Here is a 21,242-nt window from a genome sequence, read left to right as displayed (position 1 = left end):
TTCTCTAAAACCTGATGTACTAGATAAATGCATTCGGTAGGGTCTGCTTCATGGCATAGTATTATTGAAATTAATAAGAGGCTTGAGAATTTCCCACTTTGAGGGGAATAGAAGTCAACTTTTCCCTTCTCTTAAATCAAAACCATGATTGATTAGGCATCCAAAACATTTCACAGTAAATCAGCTCTATAAGCAACATTTCCTCATTAGCTGTGCTGCAGAAGTGTCAGGCACTGTGCAGTGACTCATTAGGCAAAAAAAAAATGAAATAAGAACCTTAATGTCCTTTCTGTTTCAGCTTAGCAGTTTGTAAAGTGCATGAATAAAAAGGTGGGACTTAGGTTTTCATACACAGGAAATACACGTTTGCTTTCCAAGGCCTCTATCCTGCCAATATCCATTTACACATATGAATTAATCAGGTAGGTTTCAAGATTGGCAGCCATATGCAGAGTCGAACGGTCAGAGTCCGAGTTCTCCCTTCATTTAGGGTCTGCTCACCTGATTTAATCGAACACAAGCAAGGAGCTCTATTGAGGCAATGGAAGCTGGGGATACTTACTGGGAACATGAGTTATTTGCATGATTGCGTGTTGCCAGAGTGAAGCCTTAGTGCTGAAGTGGTACATCAAGCTATTATCCTAAGCAGATAATGGCTTAGATTAAGCTAACCATCAAGGTTCATCGATCAGAGCAAAGGTCAGGTAAATATTTGCCCTAGTGGGCAACGCTGTTTATTATGATTAGTATATAAACTCATTGCAAACTTGTTTTAGCAGTCCTGATGTTGACTTTGTGCCACTGACCAAACTGCATGGTAGCAGAGAGCTGGAGGACTCAGTCTGCAAATGTCTGCATATCAACCAGGCCTGCAGTATGTTGTTGCTGATGCATATATTAGAAAAGAAATCAGGAGCTCATTCATGTCGGTTATGAATAAGTTGTGAACACAGGCTTTTGTGAGACTGCTCTTCCACTGCTCAGAAGTCATGTTAATTTACAGCTTATTTGGGTTTTATTTCCTTGTCTTCACAGTACTAGGACTGGTACTGCCAATGTGGGCCATCGCTCTAATATCAGTCGGCGTATCCTTAATATTTGCTGTCTTAGTTTGGATTTTTGTATGTCCGTGGATGAAGAGAAAAATAGAAAGTAAGTAGCTGGCTGATGAAATGCTGTTGATGTGAAATTGTGGAAAATGACCTCCTGAGAGGTCTAGTCCATACCCCACCCGCAGGCAGGATGTGCTTAAACTATTCCTTCTGTATTTGTGTAGCCTGTTCTTAATAACCTGCAGCGATGGAAATTCAAAACCTCTTTAGGCAACCCATCACAGTGCTTACCTCTTCCAGCGTATAGCTGGAACAGGAAAATAAATCCTGTAATATAATCCATTTTATATTTTGTTAAGGAAATGTTAAAGACAAAATATCTTGTGGAATGTTTATCCTTTATCTTCCTTTTCTTTACAGTAAAGTTGGACTGATCATATTCTGTTTTTTGTTAATACACAAGAAGTTGAGTGTTTTACTTCAGTTACTGACTTTGGTGAACTTCTAGGAAAGCACAAAGATGCATTAGCATTTTCTCAAATGAATTTACCAGAGATAAGAGTTAGAAATAAATAAAGAATGTCAATGAAACAGAACCAAGTTATTGTATCCACACTGATCTATGTTGTTTATGCAAACCCGGGAAACATTAGCAGTGAGACAGACTGCGTTTAAAATTACAATACGGTTATTTCCTTAGGCCAGTTAAAGAAAGATGCTGCACTGTCAAGGATATCGGATGAAAGTCTTGATAAAATTCAAGACGAAGAAACACCAGTCTTTAAAGAGCTTCCTGGTGCTAAAGCGACCGATGAGAGCACAATTCCCCTCACTGGCTCAGTAACAGAAGCTGCTGGGGCATCAGATAGTATCACAAATGGAAACCATCCACGTGTACCATATGGTAAGAAACTAAGACAACAGAGGGTTTCTCTTCTCCTTGTTTTGATTAAGGTTTCTTATTGCAGGAGGGTCTCTGTTGTAAGTAGTACATTAGTGTTTGGGATTTTCAGCTTGAATCCCTCTTCCCCACTTGTTGAAAAAGATTCTCGTTTACAAGTGAAATTTTCTAGAGGACACTTAAAGCCAATTGCATTTTGTTCGGCTGTATTTGAATTTTAGACAAAGCTGGAGACAGTAATTACTTTCCTTTTGCTTTACTTTCTATCGGTAATGGTATTTCCATCCTGTTAAGCTATGGAAAAACAGAGAACACAAATTGCTGATTGATGCAGGTTATATTCAGAATAAAAATGATCAGCGTGCTCCCATGGGAGATGAAAGGATTAGGATTTTAACTGACAAATGTTTGCAGCATGTCCACTAGAAAAATCTCACGCTTGTTTTCTGAACACATACTTACAGGAAACGTGTGCAAGAAAACTCTTTCTGTTCTCTTACGTGGTGGGATCGCTTCACCCATTTGGAGGCCTGTTGACTCTGTTACCACCTTGCTAACATCTACACAGCCCTACGGTTTGATTAGCAGATGCTTAATAGAGGCAACTGATTCTCCCAAGATGAAATAAGTCGTGACATGAGGCCACTTTGGGTGTATGTTTCCTTTTGAAAACAGCTAAAACCAATTTTGGATGTTGCACCACTGAAATCCAGAAAGCCAAGAAGTGAAAAAGATGGTTTCTCCAGGAATATTGGCTTAGCTGTGATATGTGTTCTACAGCCTACATGTGTGTTAAACATATACGGTGGGAATGACTGTATCACTATGTTAATAGAAATGAGACCTGCAAAATGTTTGAACAGCTGAGGAAATATTACTGCAGAACATGATTTTTCACATAAAAATACAGAAAACAAAAAAAGTTTAACACACTTAATTGTTTTCAAGGAAGTTTGTAAAATCTGTACTCTTCAATTTTTGAAGCTGATACAGTAAATTATCCCAAAGGCCAATTGTTACTGAAGTTTTAAGACTTTCTGTTATTGATTCAGGGTAGAATTGTGGAAAAGCCCCTAACTCTTATTTTTAAAAGTTATTTAAATCTTTCCTAAATATAGGTGCTTTTGAAATACAACTTTGTTTTGACTGAAATTATGGTCAGACCAACTTTCCTGCAATGCTAGTGATGCATATTCAAAGTAGACAAAACCTCAGAAAAAGAAGAGCTGATTTTACAAACAAGACATTTTTTGAAAGGGGTTTTTTGAAGAACACAAGGATTTAAACTTCTGCTTTGAATAACTGGCCCTAAGTGACTTCTGTAGGTCATACAGCGATATCTGCGAGAGACCCAGCTCTGGGACAAAGCTCATTTTGCACAGACAGTGGGAGAACTTAATTCAAAACGGATTGAGTTATTTTAACTCAGTGCGTGTACTGCAAATGAGCTTCTTCACCCTGTACTCCAGGGCTGCTGTCCGTTCAGCCAATTGCACTTGTTTTGTTGTCCTAAAATGTCGGGGGGGGGGGGGGCTTTGGTATTTTGTTTCCTAGAAATAATACCTCTGTACCTCTGCCTTTTCAGGAAGGGCCTTTTCTATGACACATACCTCTGTGAAATCACCCATTTCCAATGGCACCTTCAACTTTGATGGCCAGATGAGGAGCGACGGCCACGTGTATCACACCGTGCACAAGGACTCAGGTTTATACAAAGACTTGCTACACAAAATTCACCTGGACCGGGCCACCGATGAGAGGCCCGCTCAGGAAAACAACTATAAGCTGTTAAGACGCAACAACAGTTACACTTGTTACACAGCTGCCATTTGCGGCATGCCTGTGCATTCTTCCTTTAAGGCAGCTGATACGTCAACACCAGAGGACAGTGAAAAGTTAGTGGGAGACACAGTCTCCTATTCTAAGAAGAGAGTTCGCTATGACAGCTACTCCAGCTATTGCAACGCAGTAGCCGAAGCAGAGATTGAGGCGGAGGAAGGGGGAGTGGAAATGAAGTTGGCCTCAGAGTTGGCAGATCCCAACCGGCCCCCGGATGATCCTGTGGAAGAGGATAAGGAAGAGAAGGATATGTCTCAGGTCCATCTACTTTTCCACTTCCTCCAGATCTTAACAGCCTGTTTCGGATCCTTTGCCCATGGAGGTAATGATGTCAGGTAAGAGGGTGAGATCTCATAAGCCAGTGGTTTTATCAAGTGCAGTGGTCGATTTAAGTGTTTTGAGCAGGATTTTACAGCTGGGAGGGGTAGGGGAGAGCTATCAGAAGACTTTTGTGACTCTTTAAGCCGATGGTAATCAGTGCTACGTTAGCAAAGCTTATTACATCCATGTCCCTGGTGCTTTCCAGAAGTTGGACTGCTCAATCTATAGTTGATTTTTTTCTCTGTGGTAACATCTTTTCTAGTCTCTGCTAAATAATTGTGGAGTCATTAGTTTAATTCAGGTTTAATTTTGGCAAGCTTTGAAGCACAGAAACTTCTCCCAGGGATCAGTGCCCTGGCATGCTGACCACTGTAAAAACAAACAGGACAGACCATGTGCTGCAGAGCTCACAGCCTATTTTTGCTACAAAATCAGAGACCATCAGCAAATGGGAGGTTTTGACTATTTTTGTCAATAGCTGAATTTCATCTCTCGTCACATTGCTTAGCGCAAAAGGGGTCTGTGAAGAATTTTTTCCTTCTGATAGCTGCAGCTCTCACATTTCCTGTGCTGAACCTTTTGCTTTGAGTTTTCTAGGGCACAAGAAGGGTCTAGGACAGTGTGAGGCAGCATATCACTGGAGAGAAAAAAAAGCGCAGAAGATCTAATGATATAGAGAGATCTTAAAATCAAAATCATACTAAAGTTAGTAGCATGCAACTTCTCCAACTGCCACAATTCTTTTTCCAAAATAAAAGGAGTTACCCCCTAGGAGCACTAGACACATTCTTGTGCCCTGTGCAAAGAGAGGATATGGGCCATGGCTAATTTCCACAGCTCTCTTAAGAAGCTTCCTCTCTCCTAGCATAGTTTTGGTGCTCAGTACTTCCCAGCAGGAGTTTTATCCTGAGCCACTGCCATCACTGAGTTACTGTTTTCTCTGACGGAGGAAGCCAATGAATTCATCCCTCAGTCATTTGGCTTAAGTGCCTCTGTCCCTGAACCCTGTGGCATTATTAGCATCATTTCCCGGTAATAAAGCAAGAGGATTATCCTGCAAGAGGCCCGTCTTTGGCATCACAGCATCTTCTTTCATGTTCGTATTGACTCAAGCAGCTGACAGAGTCATGAAGTTGGTCTTAGACATGTTTATCTGCATCTGTTTGCCTGCCGTGGTCTGGTCAGACACCCATGACACACGCTAAGTAGTAGTGTCTCTTCACTTGTTTGCCCTTCTCTTTCCCTTTGAAGGTCCAGCTCCATTTTATTCCATAAAGTATGAGACTTTTGACTAGAGGATTTAAAAAGTAGGTTTAGGGAAGAGCTCTTTACACCTTCCTTGTAAGACTGCTTCATCTGCACGGCAGTATTGCACCTTGCCATCTCCGTGGCATGTGGCTGAAGGTCAGTTTGCATCTTTTTGCTCTGTCCATGGGGACACTGCATTTTTTTAAAAAAATTTATTTTTATTTTCCCTTTAGGATAGGACTGGACTGCCCTTCCCTTGGCCTGGAGTAATGTCCTGCACATTCAGTAGGTGCTCTTTCCTGTATCATGGTAAAGTCCCCTGAGAAATGCACTCTGCCTGCACATTCAGAAAACTTGCTTGCAAAAACACCAGTCCTTTATTTGGGTTGTAGTTGGGGCAGTCCCGACTTCCTGCCTCACTGAACCTTTGTGGTTTCAGCTGCGCGCTGCAAGTGTCCATTTCAACATGTGCAGCAGGGCTTTACAGCGCTCATAGCTTTCATAGTCCTCCTTCGGCATTTGGGCAGACTCTGCTCTTGCTCTGCAAGGAGTGCAAGTATCGCTCCTCGTCAGCCACCCAATTTAACTCACAGCTCATGGCAAAAACACTTCAAAAAACATCTCTGTCTTCCTCATCCGTATCGTGTGCTAGCAGCTCAGAGCAATGCTTTCTGGAGAGTCTTCTTGCCCTCAGTGTTGTTATTACTTGCTTCACTTTCCCAGGGATGTGGCTCTGGGAAGGAGTCCAGGATCTCCTCGGGCAGTTCTGTCCTTCCTCTGGATCGGAAGGGAGACTTGCAACTAACTTATTCTTTTTTCCCCCCTCCGATGGTCCCTGTTGAGCAGGACCAATGTTTTAAATGCCCCGGGAGAGAGCAAAGATCCATCAAGTCCAGTATCCAAACACTTGACAGTGGCCAGAGCGGATGCTGGGAGGAAAAATGTAAGAAAAAGGATAAGCAGCACTGATACTTCTTTGAATGTCCCCTGCCTGCTTCCAGTGTCCGTGCCTGGTAAGGGCTTCCCATTCCAGAGCTTTATCTGCATCGCTGTTTCCATGGCCTTTTATCCCAGGATTTTCTGGGGTAAAAGTGGGTTTGGTTTTCCCCAGGTACTTTTCAGCATTGAATTCTGCATAAATCTCTGCTGTCCAGATACTGATCTCCTCTTCCTCCTCTTCGCAAGTGCTATTAGGACTGTCCTGAATAGCTTTTATACAAGCAGTGAGCTCCACCACTTTGTTCACTTGAGACTGTTTCCAGGAAGGGTGACCTGCCTATGTTATGAAAAGTGGCGATATCTGCCTTTTTCACGGATTAATAACTAACTGTGAGAGCCTGTCCTGTAATCCCACGAGAGCTTAGTTTCTTGAAGAGTCTTTGGGAGGGACCCAGCGAAATCTGTGGAAATCTGAGCGTACCATGTCAGTCAGGTTGCACTGTGGAAGCAGTACTTGCTCGTGCCCTTGGGTCAGATAGGTCTGCCAAGGTTTTAACTGGTGCTGCAAATGTGTGATTCTTTTCTTTGTCCCTTTTCCAGGGGAATATCTTTTTGTGAGCAGTTTGCAGCCCACCCCAGGAGGTGCCCCTGGGGCTACCACTTTGTTCCCTTTAGGTAATGTCTATATAAACTCCGCCAGGACTGACACGTTATGCAAGCATCCCTTGCCTTTTCCGTAGCAGAAGGGGATAGCAGAGTATGTTAGAAGTGATCTCTACAGATGCAGACAGTTCAGAAATCAAAATGGGAATTGACAGAAGCTGGATAGGATAAAAGACCAGGTTTAAACTCTGTGCAGCACGATGTATTGCACCAAACCACTTAAATTCCCTGGAATTCATCATTTGAACCAGCTGCATTTTCCTTCCTCAGCTTGCAGCTCTTTCCTCCTGTGTTTTCCATTTCTTTTTTCATTAGACTGCAGTTGAACCTCGAAGGGATTGGAATAAGATTGAAGAGAGACAAACTAAAAGCTAATATAGAAATAAAAAACTGCAGGTAGTTTATGTTTGGCCAACTTTAGAACCTATTTAAGCACAAGACAGCAGCATACAGTATGGACTGAACTGTGATGCCACACAGAAATACTTTCCATTTTGTGAAGGTGTCTTACATAGTTTGGGCAAGAAATAATACAAAAATCTCCTTTGTTTTGTCATCTAGGCTTTTTGCTCTGGAGTTTTTAAAACAGTTAAATCAGTATTTTACCTTCCACAGCAGAACTTACTTGCAATAAGGGTAGTAGACTCCAGTGTTTGTTCAAAGATCCTCTCTCTGCTTTTTTGCATCGTACCAATACCAGCAATTTTTGCTGGAGGAGCCAGTGTTCATAGCGGTCAGGGGTCCTGTGCAGGCTCAGATCAGCTGAGATCCTCATCTGAGCCATTGCGCCTTAAAAGAAGCAGGGAGCCACAGTAACTCCTTATTTGGGTGACTGTTTCGTTCGGCTCGTCGCCTGCCACACAGCTTATAGGCGCTGTGTGGAGGATCCTGGAGCTGCGCCAGGGCTGGGCTGAGTGGTGCCAGGCCTTGAACCTTGTGGCATTGCGTGGGCTGAGCGAAATCTGTGGCTGGTGAAGTGTGCCAGGGCAGAACTACTGCAAAACTGTGGCTATCCAACTTAATTTGTGCAGCGCCACAGCATGCAGGTCCCGCTGGCTCGGTACCTAGGTGCAAAGGGAGCACGGTGGGGCGGCCCAAGGTCAGCACGCGTATATATATATATATATATATATATATATATAAAAAGACAGGATGGAAAAAAAAAAAAAGACTCAGGCCAGGAGCGTGACACACACAGCACTGCCAGCTTCCTAAATGCTTGCTCAAGAGCCAGATTTCCAGACCCATTGGGAGGCTGGGCTGTGTTGCTTCTCAGGGATTATATGCACCAACGTTTGAGCTGGCCCAAAATTATTTTCTGTTAGATTGGTTCGTTCAACAGGAATCTTAATCATCCGGAGCTGAGTGCTGTACGTACTGCAGCCTGCAGCGATACTGCAAAAGTGCTTGTGGTGCAAGGAGCAGCTGCAGGGCTTGTGCTCCCTTCCAAAGTCTGCAAACACATGTGAATTCATAAGTGCCCTACAGCACGGGTAGCTTGCCAGGCTGTTTTCATAATGGCTGGAGAGAACGTTTAACCCAATAATCATCTCCTGCGCTCAGCACAATGGCAGCCCTGCCAGCTGCTTTGCTACAGGCTGGGGAATGGGAAAGCTAGGAGGAAACGGTGCAACCAGGACCCCTGCGCCAAGGGGCTCTCGCTTCCTTGCATTCGTACAATCAGAGCGAGATGATCCACGGAAAGATGCCATAGGTTGACGTGAGGAGTGCCAATTAAAACCTGCTGTTTATTCTGTGAAAAAAGTCCCGGTCTCATGCTCCTTCACATCTTACAGTGCGAGTATTTAGTCTTTTCCCGGATAGTTTGCTTCTCCTATAAATATATAGCCTCGTCTCTCCTCTAGCCCCTCTCTGGGGTCCCCTGTCTGTTTTCGTAGGCGAAAGCCTACGAGATGACAAAAAGAGCTGTGTGCCCTGACTTATAGTAGCAGAAGCCAGCTGGTGAATCCGGCCCCCACGTATTAAAGGTAAAGGCATTACACATTAATGCAACTGCTGCTGCTTCTCGGGCCGGTTTGGCTAGCCAGTCTGAGCCCTGCTCTTGCAGGAGCGAGGGCGCTGCCGCTGCGCCAGGGAAGCACTCAGCCTGCTCCCCTGTGGCCGAACTGCAATAAAAACCTGGTTAGTAGCTGTTTTGACAGATCTGCGCATTCTCTCAGAGGATTTAGGGATGAATTGCTACCAGCTAGGGTATTTTACTGTATACAGCTGTGAGCTGCAAGAAAAAAATATGCAGTATAGACAGAAAACTCATCCTGCTTATTTTCCCAATTGGATGTTCACTCGAACTCAAGGAAATCCAGATTTGGGAAATACTTCCATGACTGGAAAATTTATACATATGCGCCTACATAGTGAAAGTTCAGTATGGCTATTGCATTTGAACTTCAGTTTGAGTTGGTGATCACCTTTGTGTTAAGCTGCTTTCATTCAACCGGGAAAAAATGGCTAAAACGTGCCCGATGTGATTTTTCAGGTACCAGAGACTCACGGCATGGTCATCAAACAGTCTGTAAACAGCAGGTTCCAACACAAGGCTTATTCAGGGGGTAGCATTCAAATATGATTAGGTTTGCTTTTTAAGCAACTCACTGCCACCAAAATAAGAAGTACCCAAGTAATAGCAGTGTTGCTGATTCATAAGTTATTAGGGCAAACTTCCAGGGGTCTGATGGTTTGAAGAGCACCTCAGCTGATAGCATCTTTCTGTCACTGAAGAAATCTCCCTTTTTACTTAGAAGAAGAAAGAACTTGTGACCCAACGCCACATAAAAGTGTCTCTACTGTGCATATGTGTGCATGCAATTGGTAATTTTTAAGCCTATCTCCTGATAGTTGAATGTGTTTTTTGTTGGTATGCCTAGCTGTCTCACAGGGAAGGGGAGAAGCCAGCCTTATTTATAGCTCAGATTCATTGTCAAGTGCTATCTTTCACAACAGCTTTATAAATGGTCTGGGACAGACTCTCAGGCGGCGTAAGCGAGCACAGTCAGACCAGTCATGCCAATTTATGCTGGTCGAGAACTCTAGCGAAATAATCACGAGGCTCACAAAGGCACTTCGGAAACGATCAGAACCGCTTAGAATAACCGTCATGACAGGCGTCGGCAAGCCAAAGCACTGCTGGCGAGGTTGGCTCCTCATGCATCAGCCTTTGGGAGGCGCCGCTGGCTGCACGCACACTGCTGCTCATCCTGCGCCCTTGGGGTACGCTGGGGGCCTGCCAGGACGATGCAGTGGCAGAAAAGGGAGAGTTTGCGGCAAGTTAGAAAGCACGATGCAATCGCATGTGTTCGAATTAGCCGAAAGACACGAATAACATGTCCAAAAGCACTTTGGCGACTTAGAAACCTAAGGTTGGCTTTATGACCCACTGGGTCAGGCTTTTTTTTCATTTTTCCTCTCCATCTGAACAACTATGAATCAGACATTCGCAGACCAGGCCTCCAGCAGAAGGAAGAGTTTAAGGCAAGCAGGAGAGCTGCAGTGGAAAAGTAAGAGAAAATCGCTGCTTGGAAGGAGTCTTGTGAAATGAGTCTTAACCAAACGTATGGAAGATTAGAAGTCTGCTTTCCTGATAACTGTGTCTTGAATCAAATGAGACAGAACCTGCGGGAAAGTCTGTGAAAACCATGTCCCAGTCTAGCCGATGTCCTCACGGTTCATTGACTTAGTCACTCAATAGTAGGAAGCATCTGTTAACCACAGAAGGTCTTCCAGCGAAGTCTCCTTTCTAACACCCCCCCCCCCCCCCATTTGGTGTTTTTTGGTTGAGTTGTCTCTCTCACACTTCTGTTGGGGCTGTTTGTCTTCTACTGGTGAACTTTCCCTAGTCCCAAGGATGGTTGGTAGGACAAGTTAATGGTAGTGGTCTGCTAGCTGGCGTATGCAGCACGAAGATCCTGGTCTTTGTTGCTTGTGAGCCGGATGCTTTTCCGCATAGCAATGGCATTAGGACAGCTTGGGGCTTCGGGCAGTTTTGTGGTGGGGCAGGCCTAATGACTTCTTCTAGAGCTGCTCCCCCTCAGCATGGGAAGCCCTGAAAGCTTTGCAGGAACAGCAGCTATAACTTGGGCGAGGAAGCAAGCAGCAGCACAGCAGCCTTCTTTTCATGTAAAGGAGGCATCAGAATTGTTGCTTGCTGTTGAGCTGATCTTTTCTGAGCTATCTGGCAGCATGATCAAAGTCAAATCTTCTAAGATTAGGTCAGCAGAGTTTTGCCTTGCCTTCTGCTGCCACAAATAAGAAAATAACCTTTCTTTGAGGGTTAAATTTAGCTGACTCTCAGAGGTAGCATTTGCAAACAATTAAAAGTGGATTTTAGTGCGAAAGAGCATAGTTTTCTGCTGTAATTTTTGAAGCCTTTTCTATCTTCTCATTTTTGTTTGGACAGTCAGATATCCATGCATAATCTCTCCAGAACAGGTAGGAAACAGTGCCTGGGCTAGTTCCAAACTTGTGGTTTTCAACAGGGACGTTGTTCCCATGTCATAAAAGAGGATATGGAGGGATGCTCAGTTTTCACTTTATTCATCTGGCAAATGTTTCAGTTGTCCTTATCCTTACCTGTCTTCTGCATCCTCCCGTTGAAGGTACAATGAAGAAACTTTCTGTTTTCTATGCACAATAAGGTATTTTAAAAAGTCAGTAATTTGATCTACACCTAAGGTGAGCTTAAAGATATTAGGAAAGCCTCAATGAAGTATCTCTTCTTCCTTCAAGGCAGAGTGAGTTTTCCATGCAGACACTGTGGACTTTCACATACTATCATTGCGTTCCTGTTTTCACAGAAACTCAGTGTATCCTGTATACTAAACCCCCAAATCAGACCAGAATCTTAAAGAATTTTTACTAGTGGAAATTGCTCTGTATTTAAAATGTATTTAATTCATCATGCTACCCAGTGCCTTCAGACCTGCTAGATGTTATTGTTTATGCTAGCCCACTGATTTATTTCCAGCATGTTTCTCAGAATCTTTAAGAATTATTTATTTGCTTTTATAGCAAACAACATTTTTAAAGTACTTCAGTTTGCTGTGCAACTTGAATGTTGGTTTTGTTCCCTGTTTACAGGGGGAAATTTCTTCCTAATCCCTTTGCTCCAAGACCACTTCTTGGAGTTTAGAGCTTAATTTCTCACTGACTGTAAGAGAGAGTAAATGTCTAGCATTGTTTAGGTGTGCTGAGCTTTGTGATACCAAGGACCATCATCTCTTGGTGATTATTGCTCAGCCCCCAGCACTTTGCATCTGTTAAAGATGTCCTCAGGTAAATGATGAACATCAGGTTATGGTGGCTTGGTTTGTACAACACTTTCTAGATAGGAGCAGCAGGGCAGTGAAAAAGGCTTATGCTAGCTCTGTGTCACCAAGCTGTCCTTTCTGATACAGTTAAACTGGCTTTAAAAATGCATTTAAAAGGGATTCAGTGACTTTCCCAGTTGCATTCTGGTAGGATCTCCAGAAGCTGCAGGTTTTCTGACCAGGTAATACTTGTATCTTCATGCGTAGGAAGATAATTTTGTTCATTCATTTCTGGTGTTCTTGTGTTTCCTCAGCAATGCAATTGGTCCTCTAGTCGCTCTCTGGCTTATCTACGACCAAGGTGGCGTAATGCAAGAAGCATCAACTCCTGTGTGGTTGCTGTTTTACGGAGGTGTTGGGATTTGCGTGGGTCTCTGGGTCTGGGGTAGAAGAGTCATCCAGACAATGGGTAAAGACCTCACACCAATCACACCGTCAAGGTAGGTACAAAAACTTGCAGTTGCAGTTGTGCGAACCTGTTGTGTGAAGTTAGTCTGAGAAATTGCCGCTCTAGTATTTTGTTTGCTGGATTTGCTTGTGCTTTAATTTGAAGGATAACCTTGTTCCAACCTCTCCATCTTTCTTAAAAAAGAAAGAGGAAGAAAAAGAGAAAAAAAGAAAAATATCTCTGTAAACTAATATGGAATGAGACTGAGGTCTATTCATGAGGCACAGGGGTCTACTTGTGAGCATTATGCTGACATCTTAATTAATGCGGCAAAAGGTGATGGTCCAATTACTGCATTTGGAAGTGCCAAGATTACAGTGGCTTTCTCTGTGCATTTCAGCCCATTAAAACCAGTGTTTATTATAGTTATTTCTGTCTTTAATGCATATTAGACCTCTGCTGCTGCTTAACCAAATTGCTAATTAGGCATGATTTGCTGCAGCATAAAGTAGTAAAAGTTCCTGATGCAATGAGCCATGTGGACGGGTTCACTGCAGATGACTCGCGTGTACTGTTTCCGTTATTCAGCAGTTCCTTGCTCTCTTAACTTATTTCTGTGAAAAAATCAGCTGGAGATAATGAATTGAAGAAGAAACGGGTAAGACTTTGGCGCACTGCATGGTATCAGTCTGAGCTGATGCAAGAGTGATTGTGAAGTGTTTTCTTATGCTTCCTGCAGTGGATTCACTATTGAGTTGGCTTCGGCGTTCACAGTTGTGGTAGCTTCCAATGTTGGACTTCCAGTCAGTACTACACACTGCAAGGTATGCCTTTGCCAAGTGACTGCAGACAAGGCAGTCTGGACTATTCATCTTAAATTGTGCTGCTCAGATCAGTCGATAATGGCACGTTTTAGCCAGGGAAACACAGCAAAGGGCAAAAAGCCACTCGCTGAGAACATTTATGTGGAGGTGCATAATTGTGTCTCAGCCATGCCAGCAACATTTTAAAAATCAGGCTTCAGAAAGGACATTGAGGTTGTCACAGTAAGGTTTGTTGCAATCGGGCATGGCAGCCACCCGAGCATGAACACCACAGCTGTGGTTAAAGAAAAACATCGCTTACAAAAACCTGAGCTCAATTTGAAAGCAAACAATTGCAAGGGCATATGGAAATGAAGAAGCTGGTTTCCTCTGAAGGTGCCATTTGAACCTGTCTGTGTAGCGTTTCTCCCCTGTTCAGAGGCTGCGCACCATTCGTCATTTATACTTCACTTTCTTGATAAGTGCATGGCATGGGATTTCCTGCATGTAACTCTTTTACTACAGGTTTTCCATCTGTCTCTGTTTTTTTTTTTTTATTTCTTCACAGTGGATTTTGCATTGAAGTAATGTGTGCGCTAACGGTACTTGTAGCCTCAAATGTGGGTATTCCAATAAGCTCCACCCATTGCAAGGTATTCGAGTTTGCAGTGATCCTACCAGTAAATCACATCACTAGGACAACCTATAACCAAACCTGAGCAATGCTGATTGTTGCAGATTGCCTTCGCTATGCGATGCACCGGCCAGGCTGCAATTACAAAATAACGAGACATGTACTCAAAGGAAGTACCATGAAGCAAAGTCAGGGTTAAAAGCAATTGCACGAAAGTCTGGAATGCCTTTGATCCGTACTTGATCGTATTGAACTAACAGAGAATTCTTATTAAAATAATATAAATGTGTTTGATCCCGATTACAGGTGTTTTAGAGCTACCCGTGTGAAAATATTGTTACATCTCTAAGTTAATATTTTACTACCTTTTTTATTTTTCTTCCTTTTTTTTTAACTTATCCTCACTTTTGTGCACTATAATACTGAATATGGCTCCTATAATTACTTAGTTCTTTAAAAACGGTGTATTTTTTAAAACAAAAAAGCCCAGCTCATAGTACAGTCAAGCTGGGTAATGTGCAGGATTTGACTGTGTCATATGATAAGCTGTCACAGTGGGAGGAAACATTTACATTGCTTGTAGGCAACATGGCACATTGGAGCATTTACGATTTTGGATTTTGGTACCTCAGGAAACTCCCAGGTCAGAAAGCCCTTCCTTCCTCCTCTTCCCCAAATATGCTCTGTTCTGCAGCAGCAAAAAAAGCATGCCAAACTGCTCAAAAAAAGAATCCCCCCAAAGTGCTTTTTTTCTAAGCAAAACTGAGTCTTGGGGGACCCCTTGGCACTCAGAGCTGTCTGTATGCCAGGCCCTCTGCTTTGGAATGTACTGCAAAGCCCTCGGGGCACCATATCCGGTAGGATTTGCCATTGCACCGGGAGGGCCTTGGACCGCGTTGCAGCCTTGGCTGGGGCTGGAGCAGGCAGATTTTCGAGGCTCACCAGTCCCGCGTGCGGGCAGGTTGGCAAGAGGCCAGCCGGACTTGGCCGTGACATTGACCTGGTTTCCAGTGAAAGCACCAATGAAATGTGCGCATCCTGACAAATGCCCGGAGTTTGTTGAATTGGCCTTTTATGATGGAAACCATTTCTTCAGAAATCTCCTCTTTTGCAAAGGCATTTCTTTCCTCTGCTTTAAAGTTCTTTGAGCGATAGCCAGGACTGAGCTATTCTGAAAGGCTGTTCAGATGTCCTAGTGTTGGCCTAACTCTGGTTCTTCTGAATCAAAACTTAAAAAAAAAAAAAAAAGACCCCCCAAAATTCAACATGAGCCATTTTAAAAAATTCTAGCCCTAAAACCTCTGTCTTGAGACTGATTGGAAAACAAACGCACACGGAAGTATTTGCCAGGGAGAATAATACAGCTTTGATTATCTGAGTTGTGTGGCAGAAGCACTTCTAGTCAACCATCATCAGAGATAAAATTTACTTTGGTGCAGACAAACATACTGTCTTGGAATTGAAAATTACTTGGAAGCCGAAAGCTACTGAGATGGCTGCATTAAAATGCACTCATTGACTCAACATGGTGAGAGGCTTGGTCTTTCCCAACTGCAGAGCAAAATAATTCTCTTAAAGAATATGTTCGTGAAAGCAGTTAATGCAGCAAGTCTACATCTGCTAACTAGAGTTTGCTGCATATAATTAGACAGATCGGTCCTGATGGGAAGACCCACTTCTCAGTAGAATTGGACTCTGCCAGGATGTCATGTTACCGCACTTGACTGTGTTTTGGCAAAATAAGATCTTGAGATGAAGGCTCCCAATGGGCTGATGTAGGATAAGGCAAACGCCTATAGAAGCCTTGTTCGTTATTTTGCTCCAGCGACCAGTAAAGGAATAATGCAAACTGTGTAAATTGTTTGTTCCATGGTAAAATGTCTCTCTCAAAAAGTATTGCCAGCTCTTCCATACTGTTTCCCTGCTGCATTTGGCACAGGCGTATCAGAGGAGCAGTTGCCATTTATTTTGCCACTGAAATAAAAAAGTAAATGGGTTTGAGGTGAGTCTAAGCCTGTAGCGTTAGGGAGTGGGAAGAACTCTTTCCCTTTTGTTTGCTTCATCACAAAATTAACGTTTGCTGAAGGAACGTCAGACCAATGAATGCTCCGCAGCTAGATCAGCTGCTGGCAAAGAAGGAGCAGCATGAACCACGAAACAGAAATCCCTTTTGTTGTGCTGTTTTTAGCAAAAAGAAAGGCTGTCCCTTAATTTCTTCAGAGACAGATTGTGCAACTTGAATGTTCTCGATGCTAATTGTGTGTTTTGGGTTTGTCAGGTGACTTTTTTTTTAATAGGATTTTTGCTGCAAAGAAAAAAAGTAATTCTGGTCTTCGAACCATCAGCTCCTTTTGCTTTAGCAGATGGAGAGTTTCTAAGTTTCTGAGATGTAACTGTAGAATTAAAGGTGCCACATATATGTCCCAGGAGCAGGAGTCCAGGTCACATACATGGAGATTGGGGGAAAGGCCAGCATAGATGACCAAGATGTCTCTGACTGGTCTTAACATTAATTTAAAACAGCATAGAAGAGGTTCTGCAGGGGGAAATGTATCCATCTGAAACTTCCTCTGAGGAAGTTAGGTGCTTCCAGTAGGGGGAACTTCACGTGTGTTGCTGCTTCCAAGATGTAAGAAGAGCAGCCAAAGCTATTTTGCCGGTGTGCTGTGAATTCAGACCTTGCCTTGCTGCATGATACCTTCTCTGGGAGACAAACGGTCAGGACTGAACCTTACGTACAGTGTTGTTTATTCTAGTATGTGAGATCTAGAAAGCAGCAGGCATTGCTAAGCTCTAACAGATTTAATGCATTCACATAGTAAGCAAATGAAAGTGCGGGAGTTAAATGGTTTCCAGTGCAAAAAAATGGCTTTGCTGAGGTCATTCTGTCAGCTCTGTTTTGCCACTGTTATTACTTTGGGGTCTTGTAAATATAACCTGTGTTGCTATTATGGAAGTATAACATTCTGCAAAGTATTATGATACAAATTGCATGGGAGCAAGAGAGCCAAGAGCATTTTCATAGCTCCACGGCTAAGCAGAGTATACTGAAGGCAAACTGCACCCATCTCAGAGCAATCTCAAAGTAGATCTCATCTGAAAGGCTGCGGGTGGCTTTAGTTTTCTTACCCTGACGTTTCAGCTATTCTCCTAACCTTTAGTCCATCAAAATCATTATTAATAAACTAAACTTTAATAACGCTTGAAAAAGTTTACCAATGCCATCATTGCTGATACCTTTTAAATTTCAGGAAGGACTCAGAGTGGTTATCTCCTGCAGGCTGCAGTTGTGAGCAGCGAGCAGTACTCCTCGCTGCAGTGCAGCAGACTGACGCTAAAAGTAGGCAAAACATAAAGCAGCATCTGGCAAATGGGCTGCTGAAGAACTGAGCTTTGTTCTCGGGGATTAACCCTTTGAGATACTCGGAACTGAGGGGTTCCTCTCAGCTGGGCGAGCTGTCGCTTCTCTGAATACCTGCCAAGCATGTGCAGCCAGGCATAACACCTCACCTACTACACCCAGCTTAGCATAGTGTCTGTTTAGGGTTTATCTAGGTTAAATATTATCTAAGAGATTTCCTTCTTGGGTCAAGTGTAATAACCTCATGGTTTTTGGAGGCCGAAAAAAGCCTTTTGTTTTATTCCCTTGGATTTCATGCCTCCTGTAAATCGCAGTGTTTCAGGTAAACTCACGCTAGTCCTTTGGCACGGTTTTGAAGTTGACCTTCAAAGTGTTAGTCCTGTTGCTCCGTGAAGATGTTTTGTGCTTTCTTGAAGGCCTTTTCAGCCTTAGAATAATATCAAGTTTAGTTTTCCCTTGTTCTGTTGCAAGAACTTTTGAAGGCCTTATTCACTGAGAGCAACAGCATCCTCAGCAAAGAGCTCCCTTTTCTTAAAAGACATGTTATGCAGTAGCTGGAAGATGAATAGGTGTTAACAAAATATGAAGATTAAATATCCCTGTCCTGTCTCAGCCTGCTCACTGGTTCCCTGTTCTCTGGGCATTTATCATTCCCCTTGCTCCCCAACATGGTGAGCTGCCCGTTTTCTGCTCTCGAGGCAGGGACCGATACTCTAATTAAGAAAACAAGCATGGAAGAGAAGGCAGGGATGGTGTTTCAGGCTGCAAGAGAGGAAAATTCATTTGAAGAAAGCAAAGGTAGTTAGGTTGCAGCGTTGCCCTTGCCGCAGTGCTTTTTATCTTCGAGAGGCCATGACAATAGCCGGATGAAAAGTGATTCCTTGGGAACATTAACTCGCTGTTACTGGATTATCGTCCTGCTGCAATCCCCTGGGCAGGCCCCCATGCAGCCTTGTCCACAGGTAGTATTGCAACTTGTGGGAGAGAGGACCCAGCCGAGGACGCAGAGCCACCCAACTGCCCTGCTGGCAATTGCTTCCAAGGGTATTTTGGTGGTTGATCCATTCCCCTCCTGAAGCTAGACTTCTCCTGGAGGGGAGGTCCAGGTAGTTTGTATGCCAAGTAGGCCATACAAACAGTTAAAACTTTGAGAAACAGAGAGATGATAGCAACCTGGAAGTGCTAATGTCCTGCCACCCCAGCAGCAAACAGCCGTCACCATCAGAGGCTGCTTCATTTTAGTGCTCTGGTTTCTGGTACCGCTGCTGGGTATCAGCTGACTGGCATTGGTTTGGCCATGGGAGTCTGACGTGTGTTTGGACGTGTAGCTCACACCCGCTCTTTTGCTTTCTCCCTGCACATCCAAGGTGGGCTCTGTGGTGGCCGTTGGCTGGATACGTTCCAAGAAAGCTGTTGACTGGCGTCTCTTCCGCAACATCTTTCTGGCCTGGTTTGTGACTGTCCCAGTTGCTGGCTTGTTCAGTGCGGGCGTGATGGCGCTGCTGATGTATGGTATTCTGCCTTACGTCTGAAGAGCCTCTTTCTCTGGGAAAAGGGGAAACAGCCAAGCAACTACGGAGGGTAGAAGAGTGCCCAGGAAGAACTAGTTGGAAAGGATTCATCTTCCATATCTAACTTCTTATCTACTGTACATAACAATGTGTCATATTGGTGACATGGTGATGTGGTGCCATTTCTTATATATTAAAGAAATATATATGCATATAGTAGGTAACAATACCTAAGTTATATTATCAGTGAGGTGAAAATAATTGCCTAGAATTTAATATTTAGTAAAATTTGTACATAGTGTATCATTTTGGTGGCGATTTTTTAATCTTTTGAAGAAGAGTATGGATTAGGAAATGTTTCTTGTCCATTTGATATAAGAAGAAGCGAGGTACAGGACTGCATATACTTGGGTTTTTTTAAAGCTATTAAGATACTGGAACAAAACAAGATGTGCAGAAGTGCTTTTCCTAAAATAACTCTGTTCATATCGTATTGAATTTTGTGTATCATAGCATAACGGTTATGGCTCTGTAAATACTTACAAACGATAACTTTTAAATGGTGCATTTCCCTTATATATTTTGGATAAGAAAGTTTAGGAAGTACCAAAGAAGCAGGGGAATAGCTTGCCAATATTAATGTTGTTGTCTACACGTGTAGGCACGTGTTGTGTTTTCCCCACCTCTAATTTAAAGTTGTTCTCACTAAACTGCCACTGGCAACGCAGAGAGAGCACTGTTCGTGGCTTAATGTAACTTTAAAAAAAAGACACAAAAAAGAGTTGGTTCTACTTGTTCTTGTTACTCAGTAGGCATAACACTAATGTCCACATCTGACTATAGTATACTGGCTTCATTTTGTGGTTTGAAGTATCTCACTGCTCACCTTCTACTGTCTCCCTTACAAGGCTTTGCTTCCCGTTGTCCTACGATCGGTTTCAGCATGAGAACAGACCGTCCGTCTCCTCTTTTTTTATTTTAATCCAGCATGTCACAGCCGCACAACCTCAGTGGGATTCTAGGGTCTGCACCACAGCCCTGTGCCAGCGCTGAGGAATAGCAGCAGGTAGAAAGTAGGCGCTAGTTCTGTGCCGGCATTGGTGCGGAAAGGCCCGAAGCTGGAACGAGGTCCGCCAGGCGAGTGGCATCCCACGCTCCGACCAGGCAGCCCCGTAGCAGCAGGGATCGCGCAGTAACCAGCATTTAGGAGCCCCTTGGGATTTTCCCAGAGGCTCGGAGTGGGAAATGACCAGCTACGTCCCCTGCACAGCTTTGGAAAGCACATTTGGGTTCAGGTTACTGTTTCCTGGGGAGAACGCAAGGGTAAAGCGGTGGCTGGATGAGGTTGGGAATCTGTTACCATTTAAATGCTGCTAAAATTTTGATAAGTGTTCTTGATACTCCATTGTGACTTTTCCATTGGTTGTTCATACTAAATTTATAATAAAAGGATAAACAGCCCCTATCACCGTCTGCCTCTTGGATTTTTTGAGTGTTGCTCATCCATATTGCCTGTAACGGCCCAAAAGCAAAGAGCTTCCCCCACTCTGGGCAGCTGAATCCTGCAACTTAGTGCCAACTTTGCTGCTTTTTAGTCTTTGTCCGCTTGGGTCTGGGGTTGGAGGCACTGAACCAGAGCTCTGCACGGCACTAATGACCCCACCCCCCATTTATTTCTGTTGCTGGGCTGACATTGCTCCCGCCTGCTCTGGTGGCTCTGTTCCTGCAGTGAGCACATGAGGTCAAAGGGTGTCTTGGCACCTCCTGTCCACCGGGCTGCTTTCTGCCAGGCATTTGGGAACCCCTGCACCTTTTGGGGACCCATCAGTGTTGCCCTCACCACAACAGCGTGGCTTCTGCTTTGCAAGTGCTCTGAAACCCTGGTCCAGTTATAAAAATAGCAGTAGCAAACGGGTGGGATGGGTGGCCAGCGACTTGAGTGGCATGACCAGCTTGTGAGTGTGTGGAGGCAATTTAAGATCTAGGGGTGGCTGTGGGTTCATTAACCATTGCTGAAAACGAGCGAGCGGAGGTCTCTGGGAGCCCCTGGTTGGGCCAAGGCTGGTGCTGGTGGAATTTCTCTGGCAGGGGATCACTGCGCTCGGCACTCCCTTCCCACCAGGCGCAGAGGGACGTGCTTATCTCAGGGTGGACTTTGCCTGAAGGCGTGTTTTCCCCAGGACCAGCCTCTCCACCTCATCGCTGCATTTTGCCAAGTGAGCCAAAACCCTTGCAGACAAAGCACTCCAAAAGCCGAG

The 21,242-nt window shown here is 43.9% G+C and overlaps 1 protein-coding gene across 1 annotated transcript in view; it reads left to right on the top strand.

Annotated features, from left to right (window-relative positions):
* Window positions 1–20,449, top strand: part of SLC20A2 (solute carrier family 20 member 2) — a 31,169-nt gene extending 10,720 nt beyond the window's left edge. Inside the window, exons 5-10 of the mRNA XM_062574440.1 lie at window positions 1,036–1,152; window positions 1,753–1,956; window positions 3,539–4,127; window positions 12,542–12,727; window positions 13,415–13,499; window positions 18,841–20,449. Of these exons, the coding sequence (XP_062430424.1) occupies window positions 1,036–1,152; window positions 1,753–1,956; window positions 3,539–4,127; window positions 12,542–12,727; window positions 13,415–13,499; window positions 18,841–19,005 (1,346 nt within the window). The 3' untranslated portion in view covers window positions 19,006–20,449. The remainder of the gene's footprint in view (window positions 1–1,035; window positions 1,153–1,752; window positions 1,957–3,538; window positions 4,128–12,541; window positions 12,728–13,414; window positions 13,500–18,840) is intronic.
* The last annotated feature ends 793 nt before the right edge of the window (window positions 20,450–21,242 follow it).

This window comes from Rhea pennata, chromosome 4 (assembly GCF_028389875.1).
Source record: "Rhea pennata isolate bPtePen1 chromosome 4, bPtePen1.pri, whole genome shotgun sequence".
NCBI lineage: Eukaryota > Metazoa > Chordata > Aves > Rheiformes > Rheidae > Rhea > Rhea pennata.
The sequence above is the reverse complement of the archived record's forward strand: the minus strand, read 5'-3'. Positions and strand labels throughout refer to the sequence as shown.